Source organism: Coregonus lavaretus, assembly GCF_964263955.1.
Source record: "Coregonus lavaretus genome assembly, chromosome: 38".
Classification (NCBI taxonomy): Eukaryota; Metazoa; Chordata; class Actinopteri; order Salmoniformes; family Salmonidae; genus Coregonus; species Coregonus lavaretus.
Window position 1 is genome coordinate 5,195,938 of NC_140025.1, and position 25,227 is coordinate 5,221,164.

The window sequence follows — 25,227 nt, forward strand, 5'->3', positions numbered from 1 at the left end:
GCTTTGGCACCCCAATGGTGGAACAAGCTCCCTCACGACGCCAGGACAGCGGAGTCACTCACCACCTTCCGGAGACACTTGAAACCCCACCTCTTTAAGGAATACCTGGGATAGGATAAAGTAATCCTTCTACCCCCCCCTTACCCCACCCCCCCAAAATAAAAAATAAAATAAAACAATTGTAAAGTGGTTGTCCCACTGGCTATCATAAGGTGAATGCACCAATTTGTAAGTCGCTCTGGATAAGAGCGTCTGCTAAATGACGAAAATGTAAATGTAAAATGTAACATATATGTATTATAAGGTTTTTAATCCTCTCTGTTCGAACTGAAGAGGAGGACGGAAAATAGCCATCCTCACATATAGGGGATGCTGTTGAGACTATTGATAATTTCAAAACTGTTTTTAACCAGATAATAGTGGCATCTGTATTTATACTGAACAAAAATATAAACACCACATGCAACAATTTCAAAGATTTTACTGAGTTACAGTTCATATAAGGAAATAAGTCAATTGAAATACATTCATTAGGCCCTAATCTATGGATTTCACATGACTGGGAATACCGATATGCATCCGTTGGTCACAGACACTTTTTTTTTTAAAGGTAGGGGCGTGGATCAGAAAACCAGTCAGTATCTGGTGTGACCACCATTTGTCTCATGCAGCGCGACACATCCCTTTTGCATAGAGTTGTTGATTGTGGCCTGTGGAATGTTGTCCCACTCCACTTCAATGGCTGTGCAAAGTTGCTGGATATTGGCGGGAACTGGAACACACTGTTGTACACGTCAATCCAGAGCATCCCAAACATGCTCAATGGGTGACATGTCTGGTGAGTATGCAGGCCATGGAAGAACTGGGACATTTTCAGCTTCCAGGAATCCTTTCGACATGGGGCCGTGCAGAGAAATAAGCTTTTTGTGCATATGGAACATTTCTGGGATATTTTATTTTAGCTCATGAAACATGGTACCAACACTTTACATGTTGCGTTTATATTTTTGTTCAGTGTATTATAGAATTTCACGTTTCATAGTTTTTAATTATTTTTTTATTCAGAAAGAGACACTCCTCCCCATCTTCCAGTGATCAGCCTCCTCTGGCATATATTATATTCATCATCCTCGTCACCATCAATTCATTATTATTACAATCATACTTTCAATTGTAACTCACCAACATCATCATCATCATCAATGAATTATCACAACCATCCTTTCAATCTTAACTCACCAACATCATCATCAATTAATTACTATCACAATCATACTGTACTTCAATCATAACTCATAACCGTCAATTAAAAAGGGGGAGGAACAAGTACAGTGTTTCATATTCTATTGGCTGGAGTACATTGTCAATCACCATCCTGAGTTGTACGTCCTTTCTCTGGGTGTCTGATTGCATTGTAAATCACATGACCTTCTCTATATCAACACACAGACGCCGTCATCATTGAATGCAGCGAAGCTTGGAAGCAAAGGTGAGAGAGTGTGCTGCTTTTGCACGAAGTTAGCACCTTATCCGTGATGTTTCTAGCTATAGCCAGCGACTGTTTTACATCGCAATTTGGCAACGAATAAAGGGATTCCTTCAATATAAGAAATGAATTAGCTAGCTTGCTAACGTTGTCTGTCAGGACGGATCAACAACAGCACCATAAAAAATAGGCCTAACGTTACCGTTCGCTATCTAGCCAGCTAAACCATCAAGGATTATTACATTTACATTTTAGTCATTTAGCAGACGCTCTTATCCAGAGCGACTTACAGGAGCAATTAGGGTTAAGTGCCTTGCTCAAGGGCACGTCGACAGATATTTCACCTAGTCGGGTCGGGGATTAGAACCAGCGACCTTTCGGTTACTGGCACAACGCTCTTAACCACTAAACTACCTGCCGCCACTCATCGTCTTTTGTGTCTCGATGTCTTGACCGTAAATGTCCTATTTGTGGATATGACTGACATGTCCTAATCGAGTGGTTTCTATTGCTAGGAAGGTAGTTAGCTACTGTAGCCCTAGCATGCGTTGTGGTCGTGGGATAAGGTTAACTAACTATTTAGCCTAGTAGGTAACGTTAGCTAGCAAGCTGTTTTTCTTCATCCATTTTGAACTTCGAAGCAGTGCCAACATGTTTGGGAGGCTAGCTTGACCAGGTAGCCCCAGACAGTAACTTTGAGACCATGCATGTTTCTTGCTGACATTGCCATGGGTATTGCTAACGGTAGGTAGTTAGCTAGTTGACAAACTCTTTCGTGATCTGGTCAGCAACAGAAAAGGCAACTCTTTCTTGGAAACTGCCAGACATTTTGAAAGGTCTGTTGGCTCATTTGGGTAGCCTTTTAGTTACAGTAGCCAGTTACCTAAAGTTAGCCATGATGCATTTGTTAGCTAGCTGCAACACGTCCCTAGCACAATCTCGAAAAACAATTATTGGTTGAAGCTATTGTTGGCTAGCTTGCTATTCATGACTGAGATGCTAAAGTGTTTACTCAACTGTTGGCATAAGACAGTTGACTATAGTTTTCTGCAGCAAATCTGGTAAATGTTAGATGGAGAAGGAAAAATAACTGGCCTAGACTGGTAGAAGAAAAAAAAAAGCTAATGCATCTATGTCCATGTCTGAATCAGGAAGAGGAGCAAAACCATGTGCTTTAGAAAAACTGAAATTATATTCTATAGCCTAATTAAAATTCACTCTTCCAGGTTTGGGCGGCAGGTAGCTTAGTGGGTAAGAGCGTTGTGCCAGTAACCGAAAGGTCGCTGGTTGTAATCCCCGAGCCGACTAGGTGAAAAATCTGTCGATGTGCCCTTAAGCAAGGCACTTAACCCTAAATGCTCCTGTAAGTCGCTCTGGATAAGAGCGTCTGCTAAATGACTTAAATGTAAAATGGTTGCAGAGCATGACTGAACTTGTTACTATTGTGCAAATATCAACAACAATGGAGAAGCAAGTTTTGTCATCTTGTGTAAAGATTTCATCAGCCTTACCTAGGCCTCCTCCACATCCTACATACAAGCAAAACAGAGCTTGACCTGTTATCAAAACAACTTTGCTCATGTGTACACTCTGCATTCTTGATGGTTAAGTTTAGCACCACCCATGCGTCATGAGTGTGATTGAGAGAAGCCACAATTGCATTGGGCTATTTTGGGGCTAAATTAGGAGCTATATAAATAAAAATATTGCTAATTTATTTTTGGAAATAGTATTTCTAAGCCACAACTGTAGGCTACCATAGGTGATAGCCTAGGTGCAATAAAAATAAACATTTGGTAATTTACTTTTAGGAACCTTTCTCAAACAGTTGAGTAAGGGGTGGGGCTTTGTAAGGAGAAGCCAGATTTTTTTCTCTCGTTTGCCTTTCCCCATACGGGTGCTGTGATCCATGTAAACCAGAGGAATGCACCTTTTTAACAAATTATCCTGCAGTAACTATCTCATGTGTGATGTGAGGCCTGACCTGGCCTTCACAGCCCCCCTGCTGCTCTCATTCCTCTGGAAATGTCACCATCAAATGGCTGTGACTGTGTGTACCAAATGGCATCCTAATGCCTATATAGTGCACTACTTTTGACCAGAGGCCTGGGCAAAAGTAGTGCACTGAATAGGGTGCCGTTTGGGGTGCAGTAACTTTGATCATGCTCCAAGGACAGGTGTGGGGGTTAGGTGCCAAGAAGCCAGTTTGACTGTCTGTTTTGTACAGTAACACTTCTGCTGCCTCAGCGAACAGTCAACCCCTTCTCCTGACTGTTGGGGCCTTATCAGATTGGGAGATTTCCTGACTCTTCAGTCTGGTCTTTACGATTTGCGGTTTCAAAACGCAGCTAGGTCTATCTCGTCTTATCTTGTTGTCGTTAAATCAAGTTTAGCCTAAGATTTGAGTGGAACCGGCACCAAAGGTTTTAGCAATAAAAAAGGTAGGGTTGGGTCAGGACATTGAACTCTTGAGTCCTGTATATTGAATGAGTACTGATATGGAGTACTGGAGCCCAATGGTTCCCACATTTTATTTATTTCTATATAAACATTTTTTTAAAGGAACTCAGTACGGTTTTCAACTTACTCTGGAAGGTTGTAATAGTAGAGTACACAAGGTGCAATTTCGAAATTAGGTAGTGCATAATCAGCTTTCCTCTTGTCATGTCAGTTGTTGCATACCTTAGAGATATTTATAACTTGTCAGAAATGTGCTGATCAACTAGCCCATGGCAGCTAACGTTTTCTGGCTAGCTTTTTTAGTCCGTAGATTTTGTTGTAATGTTTGAGTCACTCAAATATCACACGGATACATATTAGACATGGCAAAATGGGGTGGCAGGTAGTTTAGTGGTTAAGAGCGTTGTGCCAGTAACCGAAAGGTCGCTGGTTCTAATCCCCGAGCCAACTAGGTGAAAAATCTGTCGATGTGCCCTTGAGCAAGGCACTTAACCCTAATTGCTCCTGTAAGTCGCTCTGGATAAGAGCGTCTGCTAAATGACGTAAATGTAAATGTATAGAATTGCAAGAAAATTAGGTTGAAAACTGCAAACTCTTCTCTCCGCCAACAAGAGGGATGTGAACAGTTTGTGTCATGAACAGTGCTTGTGCCCATAGAAATAGATGTGACACGCGCATGGCGGACGTGAGATGTTCAATGCTGTATGGGGGGCCTGAGTGGAAAAAGTCTGGGAGCCCCTGCTGTAGCCTACATCAGTCTAGTACTTGTGTACTAAATAACACTGGGGACTATGTTTAGGCCTACTGTACTCCACCTATTTGTACAATGTTTGATTTCATGTGTTCTCTAACATCTTGGCTTTTCTAATATCTTTCCACGGCCAATCAGTGATGGATCCTGTTGGATTTATTGTTACTAACTTCTTGGTCTTTCCACAGCCAATCAGTGATGGATTCCAAGCCTCGCCGGCTGCCCTTTACGGTGTCCAGCACCCCATCGTCTTATTCTTCCCATTCATCCTCTTCCCCCTCCTCCCTGGGATCCAGCAGGCTCTATGGAAGATCCAATGTCCTGAACAGTGATCGATTCACCAGGGCCACGCCCCTTAAACCTGACCTCGACCACCAGGTACTGAACTGAACACCGAATGAGTGAGAAAATGGCAGGTCACATACATTTGCTGACCCTAAATGTCATTTAGGATTCCTAAAATATGTGGCCTCTAGGCCTGGATTTGAATGAGAAGTTTCTGCCGGTTAACAATGATAAGAAGACTTAAAATGTGTTTTATAAACAAAGGAAGGGTAAGGCTAGGCAGGTGGGACAAGTTTAGCCTGTTTTCATGAAAAATAATGTTCTCTTTCAAATAAATGCAGTTGAGTGGGTCATTATTTTCTCCCCCTAAGCACCAGGCTTTCTTTGCTGACTTTTGTCTAAGGGAGTCTCTTTTGCTCTCCCTCTTGGCTCCAGCCCTCCTCTCTATTTGGCGAGCTAGCTGTGTTCAGAAGCAGAGAAGGTATCTGTGTACTTTAGCTGGAGCTTTTTATAGGCCAGCCTAGATTAAGTTACTACTGGGCTGCCTGTGTCTGTCTATTTGACTACTCTTCCAGAAGAGTCCTGGGCCCGGCTGAAATGCACAATAAACAAGTGACTTAATTGACACGTTTGCAAATGCCTTTAAGTAGAATTACAGAAGGCTGTAGACATTTTGGAGTACCTTTGAATGCGTTTGATGTTCAAAACAAATAATGGCATTGTGAAATATTATGGCATTATTATATTTATCTAGCTAGCATACAAGAATGTAGGAATAATTGGTACAAGGATATGTGTTTCCCCTATATTCATTTAGCAGTGGCAGCCTCCGCTGCGAAATCGTTGCCGCCACTCCAAAAAATAGGTTCCTCCATTGATTTTATGTTTGAGTCGCTCTGCTAGCTTAAGAACACTGCAGAAGCCATAGCAAAATGTGTAGATTAGTAGTAAAAAAAAAAAAATATTTAACAGCTAAATTGTCTTTGAGAGGGCCTTTACAATTTTTGGTCTTATGCCATTGGCCACGCCCAACTATAATTTTGCCACAGCTGCTGAAAAATATCCTAAGGGAAGCACTGTGCTTTGATATGATCTGTTTTACCACTCATCTCCTGTTTGTGGTGATCTTGGATTTGTCCCATGTACCGTGTCAGCTACCTTACATTGCTCTATGTATTGCCTTGCAATGACCCCATGTGTTTTCATGCTCCGTGTGTCTCAGAGCTCTCGGTTCCTCAGCTCGACCAGGGACTACAGTAGTTCTGATAGCCGCCACTCCAGCTGGAAATCCCCTCTGACGACCTCCTCTGTCTCCTACGATCGCTCCTGGGCCGACTCCTCTCTGAGCAGCCGCAGCAAACTGGTAAACGCACGATAGAACACGATCTTGTTCATTATGGAATTGTTTTAAGATGGTCATACCGTGGATTATTTAGCTATTTGATTTGGTATTTTAGGACCCCTTTAGGTATCAATAAAAAAAATGATTTTTTTTGTTGTTGATAAAATATAGAATTTGGCCTTTACTACGATAGCTCATAGAAACGAATTGAATAAAACATTTTTATAAATTGCAAAAAAAGTCAAAAAAATGTATCATAAGGATTAAGGTTTTGAAGTGTCTATCCTATATCTGGGAGATATAAGCAAGCTTGGGAAATATCAGTTTTTTTTAACCCATATTTAACCCCTTATTTTTGTTGGCACAACTACCTCATACTGCATTTTACATTTTTAGTCATTTAGCAGACACTCTTATCCAGAGCGACTTACAGGAGCAATTAGGGTTAAGTGCCTTGCTCAAGGGCACATAGACATATTTTTCAACTAGTCGGCACGGGGATTAGAACCAGCGACCTTTCGGTTACTGGCACAACGCTCTTAACCACTAAGCTACCTACCAGTTCGAACGCTACGTTTCGCGAGAAGACCGACATTTTATTTTTTCAGGATGTCTCATGGTCTGACCAACACCGCTGTAGCTCGGCCACCTTCCACCGCAGATGAGGAAGAGCGACATAAGCGGATGTGGTGGATTGAGACGCATCCCATGCTATCTCTAGCTTAAACTGATGGATTTTGATGGACTTTTTGTATTATGTTACATAGATTGATGCACATGTGCGTTAATAGACGGTTAAGGATTAAGCAGTTTGACTCAGACTAACTTCTGTATCCATACATTTATATTACTGATGCGCACACTTGTTTGAAGTTCACAGTGCCGTTCAAGCCCATTTTTATTCATGTGACGGTATTCTGTGGGTGGTTTTATCAGACTGATTCAGAGAGAAGACTGGGGACGTACTCAGGACTTCTCAGCAACACAACTGATGATGGGGATACCAAACGGGCCAAACTGTCCTACACCAACCGAGCTGCATATACAAGAAGCCCCTCCTCCTCTGTGACTGGCTCCTCCTCCTCCAGCAGTGTCCTCAACAGAGACTCTGGTATCTGACCCCTGGTTCTATTTTTAAAGGGATAGTTCATGATTTATGAATGTTTTCAGTCTCTTTCCTTGAGCCCTTTTTTAACATATGAAAATACCTGATGTTTTAAATGTGAACTTTTCCTGTACATTTTATTTTTTTATTTAGCCTTTATTTAACTAGGCAAGTCAGTTAAGAACAAATTATTATTTACAATGACGGCCTAAATATACTGCTGTTTAGTTTTTTTTTTTTAAAGGGGGTAGATCAGCTTTAATATTGCAGAAAGATTGTAACTTCCATCAATATAATTGTCAGCATCACTTCCAACCCCCATATGTTTTTTCTCGCAAAAAAAAAAGTGTATATATATATATATATATATATATATATATATATATACACACACACACACAGAGCTGTGGAAAAAAATTAAGAGACTACTGCAATTTTTTCTTAAATCAGGATCTCTACATGTATGACAGCCATTCCATTCCAGTGTCAGTTGAATTCCAACACAGGCACACCTCATTCTACTGAATTAGGTACTGATTAGGTGATCACCTGAACCAAATCTTGTTTAATAAGGAAAAGTATAAAAACCACTGCTGTGGTCATCACTATCCTCTTTCAATAGGACCAGCTGGATGGCAAAAACAGTGCTAATAGTACCTCAAAAGTAATATTAATCAAAAAATAACTATTGACCATGCCAAAAGAGTTGAAAAGGAAAGATCTGAGTGAGGAAAAGAAGGGGTCAATTCTGTCTACTGGCAGAGGGATACAGTGAGCGTCAGGTTGCTTCCATCCTTAAAATGTAAAAGACGGCGGTTCATAAGAACAAGGTCAAGCAGCAGACATTGGGGACAACAAAGCTGCAGAGGGCGAAAACGACTCTCTACTGACCGGGATGACCGCCAACTCATTTGAATGTCACTTAACAACCGTAGGATGACATCAAGTGACCTACAAAAATAATGGCAAACGGCAGCTGGAGTGAAGTGCACGGCGAGGTCGGTTTGAAGCAGGCTCCTAGGGGCAGGGCTGAAGTCATGCAAAGCTAGAAAAAAGCCCTTCATCAATGAGAAGCAAAGAGCCAGGCTGAGGTTTGCAAAAGACCATAAGGATTGGACCGTAGAAGACTGGAGTAAGGTCATCTTCTCTGATGAGTCCAATTTTCAGCTTTGCCCAACACCTGGTCGTCTAATGGTTAGACGGAGACCTGGAGAGGCCTACAAGCCACAGTGTCTCGCACCCACTGTGAAATTTGGTGGAGGATCGGTGATTATCTGGGGGTGCTTCAGCAAGTCTGGAATCGGGCAAATTTGTCTTTGTGAAGGACGCATGAATCAAGCCACGTACAAGGTTGTCCTAGAAGAAAACTTGCTTCCTTTTGCTCTGACATTGTTCCCCAACTCTGAGGATTGTTTTTTCCAGCAGGACAATGCGCCATGCCACACAGTCAGGTCAATCAAGGTGTGGATGGAGGACCACCAGATCAAGACCCTGTCATGGCCAGCCCAATCTCCAGACCTGAACCCCATTGAAAACTTCTGGAATGTGATCAAGAGGAAGGTGGATGGTCACAAGCCATCAAACAAAGCCGAGCTGCTTGAATATTTGCGCCAGTAGTGGCATAAAGTCACCCAACATCTATGTGAAAGACTGGTGGAGAGCATGCCAAGACGCATGAAAGCTGTGATTGAAAATCAGGGTTATTCCACCAAATGTTGATTTCTGAACTCTTCCTAAGTTAAAACATTAGTATTGTGATTTTTAAAAATGAACATGAACTTATTTTCTTTGCATTATTTGAGGTCTGACAACACTGCATCTTTTTTGTTATTTTGACCAATTGTCATTTTTTTGCAAATAAATGCTCTAAATGACAATATTTTTATTTGGGAGAAATGTTGTCAGTAGATTATAGAATAAAACAAAATGTTATTTTTACCCAAACGCATACCTATAAATAGTAAAACCAGAGTAACTGATAATTTTGCAGTGGTCTCTTAAATTTTTTTTCCATGTATGTATATCGATAAAGAAAATATTTCCCTTTATTACTTTCCAACCCCACCACCCCTTCCCTAATTAGAGTAAACTAGTGAACAACAATGCTTAGGCCTCTACTTCCAGCTTATACATACTATATACATTTTATGGACAGTCAATTTTACAATAATTCTATTTTGTTTGTTTTTACTCCTGAACTTCCTCAACCTCTCCGATAATTTTTCATGATGTCCATCCGGTTTGCTTCTATATGCCATATCTTTCTAACTGTGCTCTTTCACAAAAGCTCTCAACCTATAACCTATATACTTATTATACTGCTGTTAGTTTACCTACACTTGATGAGCACAGGTCTTGTGATAATCATGCAAAAAATAATTGCCATTGCTTTGAGTGATAATTATATTAAATCTTCAGCTAACCTTATGACATTGATTAAACATATTAATGATTCCTAAATCCTTCGTGCTTTAGCCAATGTATATTTTCTAACATGCAGGTGAATAACAAACTGGCACCTTGTGTTTAGATTTGTCGTCGTGGAAGTCGTACCGGCCTCTGTCCAGGTCGTCGTCCTCCTCCTCTTCTTCCTCCTCCTCTTCCTCCTCAGAGCCCCTGTGGTCCAGAAGGGAGCTGGAGAGGAGGAGTGAGGGGAGGAGTCTGTCCAGTGTGGCTGATACTATCAGCTATAAGAGCTCTGGACTCACCTCCTCCCTGTGTATGTTCTTACACACACACAGTGGCTCATTTGTGTGCATTTACATATTTACGCACACATTCAATCATAAATCTGACACATTTACATACTCGCACACAAACATAATACTGACAATGTGGACATATTTGTGTTTCAGACCGGCCAGACCGTGTGACCTCCACCTATGCCCAGGGGGCCCGGCCCAAGGAGACCCTCTACTCTTCCTCTAGCAGGGAGAGCAGCTCCCTCAGCCGGCACCTCTCCTCCACCTACCAGCGTTCCCCACTGGCCCGGGACTTCTCCACCACCCGGACCACTGGCCGCTCCCTGACCACCTCTACCCTCCGCACCACCAAGGAGCCCACTGAGAGCCCAGAGCCCACTCTAGGAGTCTCCTCCTCCGTCTCCTCTCGCCCCTCCTCTTGGTACACAACTCCCTCAGCAAGACGGGAGGCCCGGGACTCCAGCCCACCTCCCGCCGCGCCAGTCCCCACCCCCAGGCCAACCCCGGAGGGTGGTGAGGCATTGGATGGACGTCGCTCCACCCGTCGCCTCCTCTCCCGCCTCTTCTCTCGGCGCTCCAGCCAGGACTCCAGCGGCTCCAGCTCTGGCTCCGCCTCCCGCTCCTTCGACTCAGCCGAGGACAGCCCTGTCGTTGGAGGAGACTGCCCCAGCCACACCCCCGTGGCTACCAGCGAGGAGAGCATCCGACCCGTGAGCGTGGAATCCGTTACCAGAGGCTCTGACGCGGCCCAGGCATTTGCCTTCCTGAGGCGTCGCAGACAGGGCCTGTCCCCGGTCCAGGAGGGCCAGACCCAGCATGCCCCGGAGCCCCTGGAGGCCTGGAGAGGGGGCAGCAGCAGCACCAGCGGTGGTGTTGGAAGTAGTAGTAGTAGTACTTCGGGTTCCTCCTGGCTCTCGTCTTCCATCCGGACCCGCTGCACTCCTCTCTTCTCCCGCCGTAGAAGAGAAGGACGGGACGAGAGCGCTCGCCTGGCGTCCGGCGCCGATGAGGATTACCGTGGTACCCAGTTCCCCCTCAGGAGAGACACCCCCGAGGCCAAGGCTGACGAAGAGGAGGAGGAGGAGGAGGAAGACGAAGAGGAAGGTGCGGCGGCGGCATCCTCGGGGGCGATGGGTGCTTGCGCCACCCTACAGGAAGAGTTGAGAGACGTGGCGGGGAGTAGTCAGCGTTTGGCGAGGTTCATGAGCAGCCCGCTGTTCCGCGTCCACGACAACGTCATGATCGCCGTGGACATGACAGGCGCCGCCAGGAGCCAACCGGAGGGCCAGGAGAAGGATAAGCCTGCCTCCTCCAGAGACCCTGAGAGACTGAGGAAGATCCAGGAGAGGTGGGGACACTGTCCTTCTCTGAGCTTACTGGGGAGTGGGCTGAATAGCACTGTCCCTGTGTTGTCCATTGTCTTTAATGTGGCCACACTCGTCTTGTCATTCAAATGCCTCTTTGGCTGGACCACCACTTTAATTATTTTACTATGTCATTCTTCTCTGATTTGAATGGTTGATAACTGTAAATAAACCTCTTTCTCTCTCCCCTGTAGCCTGCTGTTGGAGGACTCTGACGAGGAGGAAGGGGACCGGTGTCGTATTTGCCAAATGGGTGAGGACTCTCCCTCCAACCCCCTGATCGAACCCTGCCGCTGCACAGGCAGTCTGCAGTATGTTCACCAGGACTGCATCAAGAAGTGGCTGCGCTCCAAAATCAGCTCTGGTAAGAACACATTTCTTTCTCTCTCTGACCTTAACAAATGACTTCTGCCCCTAGATATAATGCATTGATCCCACATTCTTGCCATCTTTCACTTTCTTGTCCAGGCACTAATCTGGATGCCATCACCACGTGTGAGCTGTGCAAAGAAAAGCTGCACCTGAACATTGAGAACTTTGACATCAACGAGCTGCACAGGACACATGAGAGGGTGAGGGGACGTTCAGTTAACCCCAGACAGTAATCTCCTAGTCAGCCATTATCTGTTAGACTGTGAATGGGAAACGCTCCGCAGAGAATCACTCCTGTGCTGCTCATTCAACTGTAGAATACCAGAATGAACACTAAAAACAAGTGTTCCGTAAAATGTTCCCTTTAAGGTTTAACCCCCTAGGACCCAGTCCTAACTTGAGTTTAAGGCATATCTGCAGTTTAAGTGACTGCTTACTTTATTTCCCTTTCTGTCCAGTCTGAGTATGAGTTCATCAGTTGTGGCCTTTACCTGGTGGTGTTGCTTCACCTGTGTGAGCAGAGGTTCTCTGATGTGCTAGGAGCTGCCAACGACGCAGGGGTAATAACGCATGCCTACACTCGACACCATGCCAAAACAATTCTCAGCATCATTCATTTGCGCTGTGCGCAGAGGAGTCATTTTGAATGTTAAGCCCAAGGTTCTTCTTTGGCCTCCAATAATTCACTTACTATTGTATTGGGAAAAAATACTTAATTCACATGTAGTAGGATTCATTGTTTAAAAAAAATATTTCCCCCTCTCTCGCTCAGTTTTTCAACCTGGCGAGAACCCTTCACGAACACATGGACAATCTTGAAAGTACGTTCTTGAATAATATCTCCCCAATGCTGTGATCACATGATGTTTTAATAACTTGATACAAGGCTGTGAGTCAAACTAACCCCCCCCCCCCCCCCCCCCCCCACTGTTAATGAATTGATGGGTAAGTATTTGATTATATTGACCTTCTCTGATGTTAAAGGTCCATACGTAGCATGACAAGAGCTCTGCACAGATTTTTTTTGCCCAGCAACACTGCTGTGAATAATTACCCTTCAGTTAGCTAGGCACAAGGTCATCTCAGTGGAGGTTATTAGATGCGTTGATATCATGGTGTGCACTGCAGTATTCCTGACTGACAATTAAATGGTCTTAATATTTTACTTTCGAACACATTCTAAACTAAAATACATTTTGCAACTGCGTTCTTTATTCAAAAATAAATAATGAAATTCACTACTAATAAACTAGTCTCAGGTTTGACTGATAATTGTTTTCTCCGCTGCAGGCTCTTATGGGGAGTCGGATGAAGAGGAGGTGGTTGATACCCGGCCGTCAATTGATTTCTGTGACCTCGATGAAGACCTGGAAGAGGAGTATAATTGAGTGAAGGGGATAAGGAAAAAAGATGGGGGGGTGGGGGGAGACAGAGTTGGAGTTACCTTGTAGTAGCAACCCAATCTGTTGCTCTGTTTCACCTCATGTGATTTTACTGAGTGCAATGGCTTGTGGGATGATCAACGAAAAAAAAGCCAATGCCAAGTAGATGGGAGGTCACGCCTGACGTAGAGGTAATGATGTCATAGATATGCAGACAGAGGTGAGGAAATGCTTTATATTTCCTTTCCTTTTGGTCTCCAGATTTGAGTGGGCTTTATTCCGTTAAAATGCAAGTTGTCTTTTTGAACTGTTATACCACGAGTGCTTGAAACGTTTACTGATCTAAAAAATCAGATCTGGCCACCGTGGTGAGATATTGTAAAAACAAAAAGGAGATGGAATCATGAACACAACACTGGTTTGTTAGTTTAGCGGTTTGGGAGAAGGAAAGGGTTCTGTTTAGGGGAGAATATATCAAGAGGTGGCAAATTATTCCCTTTACCATTTTTCTTTTCCTATGTGAATTTTCCTTTCCTTTTTGAAGCAAGTTTTAAAAAAATATATATGTGAAAGAAGGTGCCAACTTTACTTTTCACAGCCGAATAATTGACAGTTTATTAACATTTGTTCCGTTTTTCTGTCTGTTTTCAATGTCTGCGGTATGAAAATGCTATTTTGCTTGGCCCTAAAACTTGTTTTCATGATTGAATTATTGCAATAAAGTTTTGAATGTACAGCTGTTTGCAGGCAACATTTCATTCAACTAAACCGAATAAGGACTCTAAAGTTAATATAGGAAGTAGGGTTAAAAAGCTGTTAATGTAAGACATTTCAACAACTGTTGCTCAAAGACCAATATGGTAATAAATAAAAAAAGACTGGGAGATTCTCAATTGAGGTACACTCCCTCTTCTCCATGACCCGGAAACCGATAAGTGGTTGCCATATGTAGAAGTGGCAATTTGTTAATAGGTGAACAGAAAAGCTGCTCGATAGCCTCCTCCGGCCGAGAATACTTAGGTGTATCCTACTGGGAAGAGTTTTGTAATCCGCCTCACCCCCTTTTGAATTAACTTTTCTCTAAGGATAAAAGCATGCACACGTTTAAACAATACACTAGTAATCTTTATAAAATGTCTGTCACTACTAGCTAAATTGAGTTACCACTTTATACATTTTGGGATTCCTCCTGCAAACGTAATTTGCCGGATGTGCTAGTGGAGGAGTCTAATTTCATTAAAGTGCATTTGTTTCCTGGACCAGGAAGTCAAGCAAAACTAATTGACAATCTCCCATACTTTTTTTGTGAAATGGTTTTGGCAAGAAATGAACCTGTGACCTGGTCCCTATCCCAGTGCCTAATCCACTGCACTAGGAGTGTGGAAGGCACCATCTGTGTTAAGATTTGAAGCTGTTCAAAGTTAGGTTAGTAGATTAGAAATGTAATTAGTTTAGAATGTTTGGTAAGGTTGGAAACAAAAGTCACAATTGGGATTTGAACGTGTAACGCCCTCCAACCTAAGCCTTTTTATACACTCATCTGTAAACTCTGCCCACTGAGCTTTCAACCAATCACATTAGTTCAGTCTAAGTCAGAGCTTCCCTCATCACAAGGTCGTGTTCCTCTGCTCAGATGTTGCGGACACATGCCAGATCTTACATGCCTGGATAGGGCTTTTTACGTATCAGCTAGCCACATGTTCTAGCAGTGTGGTGCCCGACTACACAGTCTGTGGCACGGAACCATTGGTTGATGCATGCAACGTCTGAGTAGGGGAACGCGACCCTTGATTGAGGCTGGGATTCAATCCAAGTTGTAGAGCAGCGCTGTAGCGCCTTGGATTGAATCCAGGCCTGAATTAGGGAAACTCCTGAGCAGAATTCAAGGGCTTTTTCTCAATGATTCCTATCTCGATTCCTTGTGTCCTTGCCGCCTCAAAACGAAGCTCATACAAGTTGTGGTAGGTCACAGTGATACCCACGTCTGACATCTTTATTCATTTCCTCAACAGAAAAAATGAAACACGACCCAGCTTTTAAGGACAGACCTATTTTATTGGAAGACCAGAGTAGAGTGGATGGTCTGCTTGGGACCACTGTAAATATGAAGATACTGTTGAACATTTTGGGAATGGTAATCATAGTTAACAAGCATTGTTGCTAGGCAGATCCAAATAAAGTCTGGAGGAATGTCCAGGTTATCAACATTCACAAGATTCAAAAAGCATCTTTGGTTTAGATTCTCCATAATAATAAAAAAATACAATTTAAATATTTACAGCAGTCGTGTGCAGTTTGAGGCCTCAGCAAATAGCAACCTTTGAAAACGTTAAACCCAAATGAACACCCAAAAACTTCAACTACCAAACAAGACAACTATTGTGCTTGTACATGGCAGAAACAACTGCTAAGGCATTATTCACAATAAAACATTTCAATTTAAAGTGCAAATGTTCTCAGTAGTTTGAGTGCATAGGAGAGGAAGGTTACAGTCATAATGACAAACAAATCAATGCATTTACAGTTGGGATGAATTAAATGTAGTTAGAATGGCAAATGAGCATGTGACACTATCCAAATTGTCTAAAGAAGTCTGTGTTGGACTGCATTTGCTAGAGTACCTGTATTAGACCTTAAATGATTTACAAACTGAAATATGAAAATATGCCAAGCTAATACATCCTGAAAATATTATAGTTCTGTTAATGCAAGTGCAGTTGTTTCTTTAAGAATTTCAATCATTTCATCAATGACCATCAGTGAAAAGGATGTCTTCCTCCATGAAAATAATCACAAACAGAGTGAAAACAGAGAAAAACAGTGCTTAGGAGAAAATAAGAAATATCCTGACAACAAGCATCACATATCCAGTGCCTTTTTTGTCAACCCAAAGTCCATCAACCCTGCAGCAACTGTTCAATTTTCCAGCTCTTTAAAATAATCCCAAAGTTAATTAAAACAACTCATCATTATTAAGTTAAAAAAAAAATCACAATCCTTTTGCCAATATTTACAATGTCACAGAAAATACTAGAAAGCCTGCTTTGGAATTTGTACAAATAAATAAAGTGGTCTTTTGAAATCAAAAGGCAGCCAGGTTTTAGTTTGCTGCATAATAATATTTCCATACTGAATAGGCACATAACTGCTTCTTCAAGCTGCATATATGAAGTCAAGACAAGTCTCACTCTGCATCTATAATACTAGTGCTGTCAGCGTCATCAATGGTTCTCCTGTAGCGCACGGTGGAGTTGAATCTGGCCCTGCTCTTCTTATAGACGACGAAGCCGATGGCCCCCAGGAGGGCAGTGAGGACGACCAGGAAGAAGACCAGAGCCACCGGGGCGTTCCCTGACCCTGGAGACAACACAGCCAGTCAGAAACACATCTCCAGACGGGCCAAGAAAGTCCCTGTTTCAAGCACAATGTTTCCTAATATGTAATAACCATGGCGACGCCAGGGAAATCTATGAGCTGTATACAATCACCTCTTGTTACATGCAATAGCTTGGAGCTGTTACCAACGCATGCTGCTATCCACATAGTAAAAAAAAAATATGTATGAGTTTGGACTGGTGAACCACTGAACTATGGTACTCACGTGCGGGTACTTTGCAGACGATGCGGCTGTGGCTGTCCTTGCAGCTGACTGTGCTCCAGATGCCTCCATCTGCAGACACCATGACAGCACAGGGGTTCTGCTGGGTCCCTGTCTTCACCCCACTAGCAGAGCCATTGGTCTCCCAGTTAGAGAAGGCCAGAGAGGAACCGTCCACCCAGCCCACTGGCTGACCTGGAAGACAAGAGGAATGACTGATTCTATGCTGTTGAGTTAGAATAAATTACTTTATTTGAATACAATGTATTGGCATGTAGGATTTGTATGTATTTTAAAGTGCCTGACTTTCCAAATGAAGTGCACGGAACTTCCTAAGATGGAACATACTGTCCAATATAAATATCATGTCTAATAACATCCTTATACAGTAATAGGTAACAAGCCTATCATATTGTACTGGTCAGGTCAGTTTACCTTGTGTGTCCAAGTCCATGCCGAGCCACACCCTACTGGTGATGAGAGGGTTGGCTGCCATGTAGCCAGAAACAAAGTCATTCTCCTCTTTGGTCGTTATGGTCAGCAGCTGTGCATCTGTCAATCAAAGGCAAAAAGGAGGCACATGTACTGTAAGTAAGAAACCACCTGATCTGATCATGGTGTACTAATTAAGCAATAAGGCCTGAGGAGGTGTGGTATATGGCCAATATACCACAGCTAAGGGCTGTTCTTATGCACGACGCAACGAGGAGTACCTGGATACAGCCCTTAGCCGCGGTATATTGACAATTTACCACAAACCCCCGAGGTACCTTATTGCTATTATAAACTGGTTAGCAACGTAGTTCGAATAATAATTTGGGGGTTGTTTATATTTGTCCTGTTACACACAAATCTGTAATGGAAATGTGTTTTTCTGCATATCCCAACTCCCCCTGAGACATGCAGGGAGTGGGGTCATGGCCAGGGTCGCCATTGTACAGCGCCAGTGGAGCAATTAGGGTTAAGTACCTTGGCTTTCAGCCAATTAGCATCCAGGAGCCAAACTACCCGGTTTATAAGAGTAAATATTCAATAACTTTATTTAATCAGGTTGGTTATAGGGAAACCTTTCTCTTACCATAACAACCTAACCCAAGATGTTACCATAACAACCTAACCCAAGATGCTGCGATAATACAATGTTCAATACAACTTCTATAATACAGAAATATATATGTGTCAAATAGGAGAGATAGTGGGCGACTTACCAAGCCTTTCACAGATGCTCTTAGCATCCTCCATGCTGTACACAGAGTAGTTATAAAAGGTCATGTCAAAGGCATAGCAGTGGTCCTGGTGCTCGACCCACTTAGACGAGCCACTGTTCTGCGGGCAGTTGTTGTCTACCTGGGGAGCTGCGAGGTTCGCTCCTGATTCAGACAAACAAACAGATGACATCAGAGGGATTTATTTTATGGGATCTTAAAAGATTGGTGCGTATCCTATGCAAAAAAGTCTGCTCAGATCTCTCATTGACATCAATGTCTTCTTTACACAATAATTCAAGTTGCGTGTATAATAAATAAATACTAATAAGTAAAGGTACTAAGACTGTAGGACTGGGTCTTACTCTGAGTGGTGATGGTGGTGATGTAATACTAATAGGCTAGGTACTAGGACTGGGTCTTACTCTGAGTGGGGGTGGTGATGATGTAATACTAATAGGCTAGGTACTAGGACTGGGTCTTACTCTGAGTGGGGGTGGTGGTGATGTAATACTAATAGGCTAGGTACTAGGACTGGGTCTTACTCTGAGTAGGGTGGTGATGATGTAATACTAATAGGCTAGGTACTAGGACTGGGTCTTACTCTGAGTGGTGATGGTGGTGATGTAATACTAATAGGCTAGGTACTAGGACTGGGTCTTACTCTGAGTGGTGATGGTGGTGATGTAATACTAATAGGCTAGGTACTAGGACTGGGTCTTACTCTGAGTGGGGGTGGTGGTGATGTAATACTAATAGGCTAGGTACTAGGACTGGGTCTTACTCTGAGTGGGGGTGGTGATGATGTAATACTAATAGGCTAGGTACTAGGACTGGGTCTTACTCTGAGTAGGGTGGTGGTGATGTAATACTAATAGGCTAGGTACTAGGACTGGGTCTTCCTCTGAGTGGGGGTGGTGATGATGTAATACTAATAGGCTAGGTACTAGGACTGGGTCTTACTCTGAGTGGGGGTGGTGATGATGTAATACTAATAGGCTAGGTACTAGGACTGGGTCTTACTCTGAGTAGGGTGGTGATGATGTAATACTAATAGGCTAGGTACTAGGACTGGGTCTTACTCTGAGTGGTGATGGTGGTGATGTAATACTAATAGGCTAGGTACTAGGACTGGGTCTTACTCTGAGTGGTGATGGTGGTGATGTAATACTAATAGGCTAGGTACTAGGACTGGGTCTTACTCTGAGTGGTGATGGTGGTGATGTAATACTAATAGGCTAGGTACTAGGACTGGGTCTTACTCTGAGTGGGGGTGGTGATGGTGATGATGTAATACTAATAGGCTAGGTACTAGGACTGGGTCTTACTCTGAGTGGGGGTGGTGGTGATGTAATACTAATAGGCTAGGTACTAGGACTGGGTCTTACTCTGAGTGGTGATGGTGGTGATGTAATACTAATAGGCTAGGTACTAGGACTGGGTCTTACTCTGAGTGGGGGTGGTGATGGTGATGATGTAATACTAATAGGCTAGGTACTAGGACTGGGTCTTACTCTGAGTGGGGGTGGTGGTGATGTAATACTAATAGGCTAGGTACTAGGACTGGGTCTTACTCTGAGTGGGGGTGGTGATGGTGGTGTTGTAGCAGATGGCTCCGTCCATCTTGGCATGGCAGTCCTTGCTCATCCAGGTGCCATGGGGAGTGATGTACACACAGACAGCCTGAGGGTCTGAGCTGGACCTGCCCACAGTGTCAGAGAGTCCCACCGGACTGTAGTTATACTTAGTCCCATCGGACCACTCATAGGACTGAGAGCCACTAGCCTGCGCAGAGAGGGGAGGGAGATGTAATGTTATTCAACAAACTTCACACTGGAGGTGCTTAGCAAATTTAGCATTGAATGTTTACCTGCCATTTAGTGCTTTGAGCTAAATTTCTCAAAAAGATTAAGTTATTCTCATTAGAAATGGCCGCCGTGTTAGTGGCATTGTGGCCAAGCTCCCTTACATCCTGACTGGACAGACCGATCCACAGCGGGAAGCCATCTCGCTTGGCGATGAGCTCCATGTGAGCATTGTGCCCGGTGTCATGCACGCTGGCCAGGTGTCCGTTGCCGCGGCCACACTCCTCCAGGGCCTGGAACCAGCTCAACTTCCTGGTTATCAGGTGGTAGCTCAGGTTGCCATAGCGCTCAAAGTCCCTGGCCGACTGATTGTATTCGACCTTAGAGTCTTGGGGACAAAGAAAACATTTGTGTTAATAGAAACAATCAAATTAAAAATGTATTATTTAGTTGTAAAAAAATATATATTTTTCCTTGTGAATAGGTGAAATGTATGTTTGTCTGAATGGGGTCTACCAACCATTATCCAGTTTGCAGGCCACAATGCTTCTCTGCTTGAAGGGACTGAAGTGGCGTTTGTTGGTGAATATCTCCCAGACTCCCTCAGTGTTGAGACCAGCCAAGAACTCATCGCTGGCTGAGATGCTTGGTCTTCCATCTCCCCAGTTAGAGTACTGGACGTTGGTGCCATCATACCACTTCATCTGGTTATCTACCAAATACAGGAACAACAACTTGACATTACAAATGTACTACACGTTTACACATTTCATCACACAATAATACAGCAATGATCAGTGAGTAAGCTTAAGACTTGATGATCCAGAGAACATTTTACAATGTCCAATTCAGTGTCTCCTCATAATATAGGGCAATAAATGATAATATGAAAGTCCAAACAGCGGCTCAAACATAAGGACACACTAACTGTCCATGCTGAATGTTGGGAAGATGAATATGGGGAACCCAGTTCAGTCCACTCACCGTTGTCATCGTTGAACACCCCTAGCCAGACAAACTGCACCAGGTCTTTGAAGGGAAGGAGCTGCTCCTTCACAAACTCATTCTCCACTAAGTCCCTGATGGTCAGGATGTCTGCATCAGCAGCTGAGAAGAACATAAACCGGTAACACTTCATAAAGACTTTATTACTCATACATAAGCAGTGAGTACATTTAATTAATAAACACCTTCAGTCAGACCACATATGAAGTCTATTTGACCAGGCATCAGTGTCAATTTTAAAACATCTCTAAAAGTCTAATTGAGACTTATTGCGACCAAATGAAGTTGCAGCTATGTAAAAACATCACTCTTCAAACAATCCAAGGCACTCTCTCTTGTGGAAAAGTTAAAAAGGCTTTACACTGAATATACAAAACATTAAGAATGCCTGCTCTTTCCAGGACATAGACTGACCAGGTGAATCCCTTATTGATGTCACTTGTTAAATCCACTTCAATCAGAGTAGATGAAGGGGAGGAGACCGGTTAAATAATAATTGAGACATGGATTGTGTATGTGTAGCATTGAGGGTGAATGGGCAAGACAAAATATTGCCTTTGAACCGGGTGCCAGGCCAGGTGCACCGGTTTGTGTCAAGAACTGCAACGCTGCTGGGTTTTTCACACAACAGTTTTCTGTATGTATCAAGAATGGTCCACCACCCAAAGGACATCCAGCCAACTTGACACAACTGTTGGAAGCATTCTAGTCAACATGGGCCAGCATCCCTGTGGAACGCTTTCAACACCTTGTATAGTCCATGCCCTGACGAATTGAAGCTGTTCTGAGGGCAAAAGGGGGTGCAACTCAATATTAGGAATATGTTCTTAATGACTGTACACTCAGCTTATTTTAGCAGCTATTGCATAGCAAAAAAAATACAATTTAATCCCATAGAATATGTTAAACCTCTAGTGTCCGAACTACCTTATTTTTTGCAAGACACCACCCACACAAATGAACAAATTAGCTGAGTTAAACAACATTGGCTCCTCTTTTCTTGTGACTATGGACGTGGAACCCTTTTAGAGTAATATAGTACACAGTGAGGGTCTCAAGGCTCTAAAACACTATCTTCAACTCAGGCCAGAGGGAAGCGCACCCCCAACATACTTTCTCTAACAGAGTGGACACTAAACAATACAATTTTTCTTTTTCAGGACCAACTCTACAGACAAGTCAAATGGACAGCAATGGCCGCCTGTTTTGCACCAAACTACGCAAATGTGTTTTTAGGACTATGGTAGGAGAGACATTTTTTTTGTCCTCTTAATACATTTTTTTATAAAATCATGTGGTACGGAAGATATATAGATGACATCATTTTGGTGTTTCGATCATCTGAAAATGAACAGCTACAGTTCCACACAGAGGCGTCATGCCCATAGGGGGGCACGTGCCCCCTCAAATTTGTCCTGTTTAAAAAATATATAGATTTTTTTTTTTCTTCTTCTGGTTGTTGTGGTTGTTGTTTCACTGTAATACTCCTAGCCACCTAGCAATTTTATGAACTTGGCTTTAACTATCCGAGATAGGTACCCAATCTCCACACCTCATAACTAGGTACCAAGAAGCCATTTCAGGCTATCAAGTTAGAGTAGCTAGCTTGTCTAACTATCTTAGCTGGCATGCCTGCTGGCAAGGTTGGTAGACTTTAGAAAAGCAAGCAATTACTAAATAAGACTCACATTCCTGTCAATCTTTTACACAGATTTGAGCATAGATGCAGAGAAGCATATTTAGTTTCATTAAAAAAATTACCACCAGTCAGGAGGATACAGACAGCTCAAGAGGTATGCTTAGATATGCAGATAATTACAATATTTCTTCCATAGAATTAAGCATAATGTTTATGGCTCTAGATTGCAGGAAAAGGCTGTTTCAGGTGTTCGAAAAATGCAAAATTCTCCAGCCATCCTCAGATCTTGGAGGTGCATGACACCCCTGGTCCCACAAATATATGAACTCTATTAAAGAGAATCTCAAACTCGCTAAAGAATATAGAACCCCGAAAATCACGAAAACCCAAGACGGTCAACTCCACACATTTTTAGAAAAGTTATGGACTGTAATACCATTCTAAGGGCAGACAGTTTTCACTCTACTGGTCTCATTGAAAATATTTATATGGGTCAATTACAGTGGCTACGGTGCATTTGTGACAAGGAGGAGGATTTCCAAAATAAAGTTGCTGGTTTAAACAACAGATACAGGTCAAGTGTTCTCAATCAATCCATAATAAAGGCTAAATCCTTGGAAAATAAAAAATATGCTCAGACAATACCAAAGGCCCCAAAAGTCAAAACAAATGTATTTTGTTACCCAGTACAGCAGAGTCATCTCAAATAAAGAATATCAAACCGAATTGGAGTATCATAGAAAGTGACCCTGCATTAGGTGAAGTTTTTACCGAGCCTCCATGCTTTTCTTATAGACGCCTGCCGACCCTACGGGACAAGCTGGTGCACAGTCACCTAATCCCCCCCCCAGCCAAAGCCAACTGGCTTTCCAAACCCACTGGAACCTTTCTGTGCGGACACTGCAACCACTGCCCCAACATTTCAAAAAAACAAGACGTTCAATGACTCACAAGAAAATAACTTACCAAATCCAATCTTTTGCGAATTACAACACTGTGTTTGTTGTTTATAGGTTGGAGTGCACATGTGGTTGTTTTTATATTGGTCGCACAAAAAGGATGCTAAAAGAACGAGACTGGCAGAACATAAATATGCCATCAAAACAGTGAGTGACAATTATCCCATGGCTGTGCATTACCAACAAGCCGGCCATGGTAGCCCGGACATAGAGGTGGCATCCATCAACAAGAGGGGGGATTACAGGCTGAAGTGTCTTCTACAAAGGGAAACTTCCTGGATACACACACTCAAAGCTACTGTCTTTCCGGGTTGAATTATTAAATAGATTTAGCCCCTTTTTTGTTATTATACTTCTGTAATTATATTTGTAATAATAATAATAATAATAATAATAATCTTGAGTTGTTTAGTTGTGTGAAACATTGTATTGGCCTATAGTTATTATTGATTGATTTATTTGTATTTGATGTATTTCCTCTTTATCTATTGGTTAATATTGTCCACGCCCCTTTCATTTCTGCTCACTACTGTGCACCTGTGAACCCTGAAGAAGGCCGGTGAGCAATATGCGTTGGTGAGTTAGGATTTTTTGCTATGCAATAGCTGCTAAAATAAAATATGTTTTACTTTTCCACAAGAGAGTGCATTGGATTTTTTAAAGTATGATGTTTTTACATAGCTGCAACTTTATTTGGTCGCTAAAAGTTATACCCCGTTCTCCAATGAGCATCTCTCTTTGTCTTCATATTTGATGCCAAAGCAGCGCTCCCTTTTTTCACATTTCTAATTGAGACTATAAGAGATGTTTCTAATATGTATCTTGTTTATGGAGGTCTTCACAATACAAATGGTTCCTGACTGATGTTTGTGCCAGACGGTGTCCTTGCTCCTTACCCAGTTTCTTGCATGTCTGATGTATCTGGCCCTTGTCAAACTCATCCCATCTGGACGATACCAGTTGGAAGGTGTAGCAGTTGTTCTTGAAGGGGATCCAGTTTGGCCCGCTGCTCTTGTGAGGACATTTCACAGCGATGTCCTCAGGGGTGGTAATAGTCTCTTCTGGAAACATTGAAAACATTCATTTAAAAAAGAAAATTCTGCCAAAATACACAGTTGCTGTCTGAGGAGAGTGCTTGGTTGATTTTCATCCTGTATTGTTTTCTTATGCCACTTAAAAGAAAACTGTATCCAAAGTGCATACACTTTTGGTATGTGATCCTTGCGAGAATTGAACCCATGACCATTACATTACAAGACCCCAGCTCTTACCAACTGAGCCACTGTATTGTTGTCTTACCGTGTGGAACATGGCAGATAGCCCCTGCCAACTGTTCCTCACACTCTGTAGCCTTCCAGAAGCCTTCCGTGTCCAGGAAGACACAGCGTCCAACGGTGGGCTCTGAGGACCAGCGACTAAACACTGTGTGACTGTGGTCTGTCCAGCGGTAGTGGACACCATCCTGACAATACAAAATGCTGAGTGAGTTCCTTATTTATTTAACCTGTATTTAACCAAGCAAGTCAATTAAGAACAAACATAACTCTACTGTAGCATCTGTGAAATCGTCATTATGAATCAGCCACTATCCTTCAGTGTTTGCAGATCTGAAGGAACAGGATAGGTGGGACCTATTCTACATGGCCATGGCTCCACCTAGCCTTCCAATGGGCTATGGGTTGTTTGCTTTGCCATATTGCCTTAATCCCATCACTTTCTTTTAGATCTGCGAACACCAACGGGTTTGGGTGAAGAGCTATGGCCACT

At 42.9% G+C, this 25,227-nt stretch overlaps 2 protein-coding genes across 2 annotated transcripts in view; one reads left to right on the top strand and one right to left on the bottom strand.

Annotated features, from left to right (window-relative positions):
• Positions 1 to 1,409: 1,409 nt before the first annotated feature.
• On the top strand, positions 1,410 to 13,983 carry marchf7 (membrane-associated ring finger (C3HC4) 7). The gene is made up of 11 exons (XM_084155430.1): positions 1,410 to 1,489; positions 4,886 to 5,075; positions 6,205 to 6,345; positions 7,261 to 7,435; positions 9,960 to 10,148; positions 10,285 to 11,479; positions 11,690 to 11,859; positions 11,964 to 12,067; positions 12,326 to 12,427; positions 12,640 to 12,688; positions 13,158 to 13,983. The coding sequence occupies exons 2-11, from the start codon at positions 4,896 to 4,898 to the stop codon at positions 13,253 to 13,255; spliced, it is 2,403 nt and encodes an 800-aa protein (XP_084011556.1). The 5' UTR covers positions 1,410 to 1,489; positions 4,886 to 4,895; the 3' UTR covers positions 13,256 to 13,983.
• Positions 13,984 to 16,232: 2,249 nt separating this feature from the next.
• Positions 16,233 to 25,227, bottom strand: part of LOC311112486 (lymphocyte antigen 75-like) — a gene marked incomplete at its 5' end in the record, with an annotated part of 61,214 nt that continues 52,219 nt past the window's right edge. Inside the window, 10 exons of the mRNA XM_084155621.1 lie at positions 16,233 to 16,606; positions 16,851 to 17,042; positions 17,283 to 17,399; positions 18,056 to 18,217; positions 19,627 to 19,837; positions 20,022 to 20,245; positions 20,378 to 20,569; positions 20,842 to 20,964; positions 24,357 to 24,521; positions 24,760 to 24,922. Of these exons, the coding sequence (XP_084011747.1) occupies positions 16,434 to 16,606; positions 16,851 to 17,042; positions 17,283 to 17,399; positions 18,056 to 18,217; positions 19,627 to 19,837; positions 20,022 to 20,245; positions 20,378 to 20,569; positions 20,842 to 20,964; positions 24,357 to 24,521; positions 24,760 to 24,922 (1,722 nt within the window). The 3' untranslated portion in view covers positions 16,233 to 16,433. The remainder of the gene's footprint in view (positions 16,607 to 16,850; positions 17,043 to 17,282; positions 17,400 to 18,055; positions 18,218 to 19,626; positions 19,838 to 20,021; positions 20,246 to 20,377; positions 20,570 to 20,841; positions 20,965 to 24,356; positions 24,522 to 24,759; positions 24,923 to 25,227) is intronic.

Bases quoted from the DNA above. Each gene is read 5' to 3' on its own strand.
- marchf7 (XM_084155430.1), top strand. From the start codon at position 4,896: ATGGATTCCAAGCCTCGCCGGCTGCCCTTTACGGTGTCCAGCACCCCA. The intron at 6,346-7,260 runs GTAAACGCACGA...TGGTTTTATCAG, and splicing joins TGAGCAGCCGCAGCAAACTG to ACTGATTCAGAGAGAAGACT. The intron at 10,149-10,284 runs GTATGTTCTTAC...TTTGTGTTTCAG, and splicing joins TGGACTCACCTCCTCCCTGT to ACCGGCCAGACCGTGTGACC.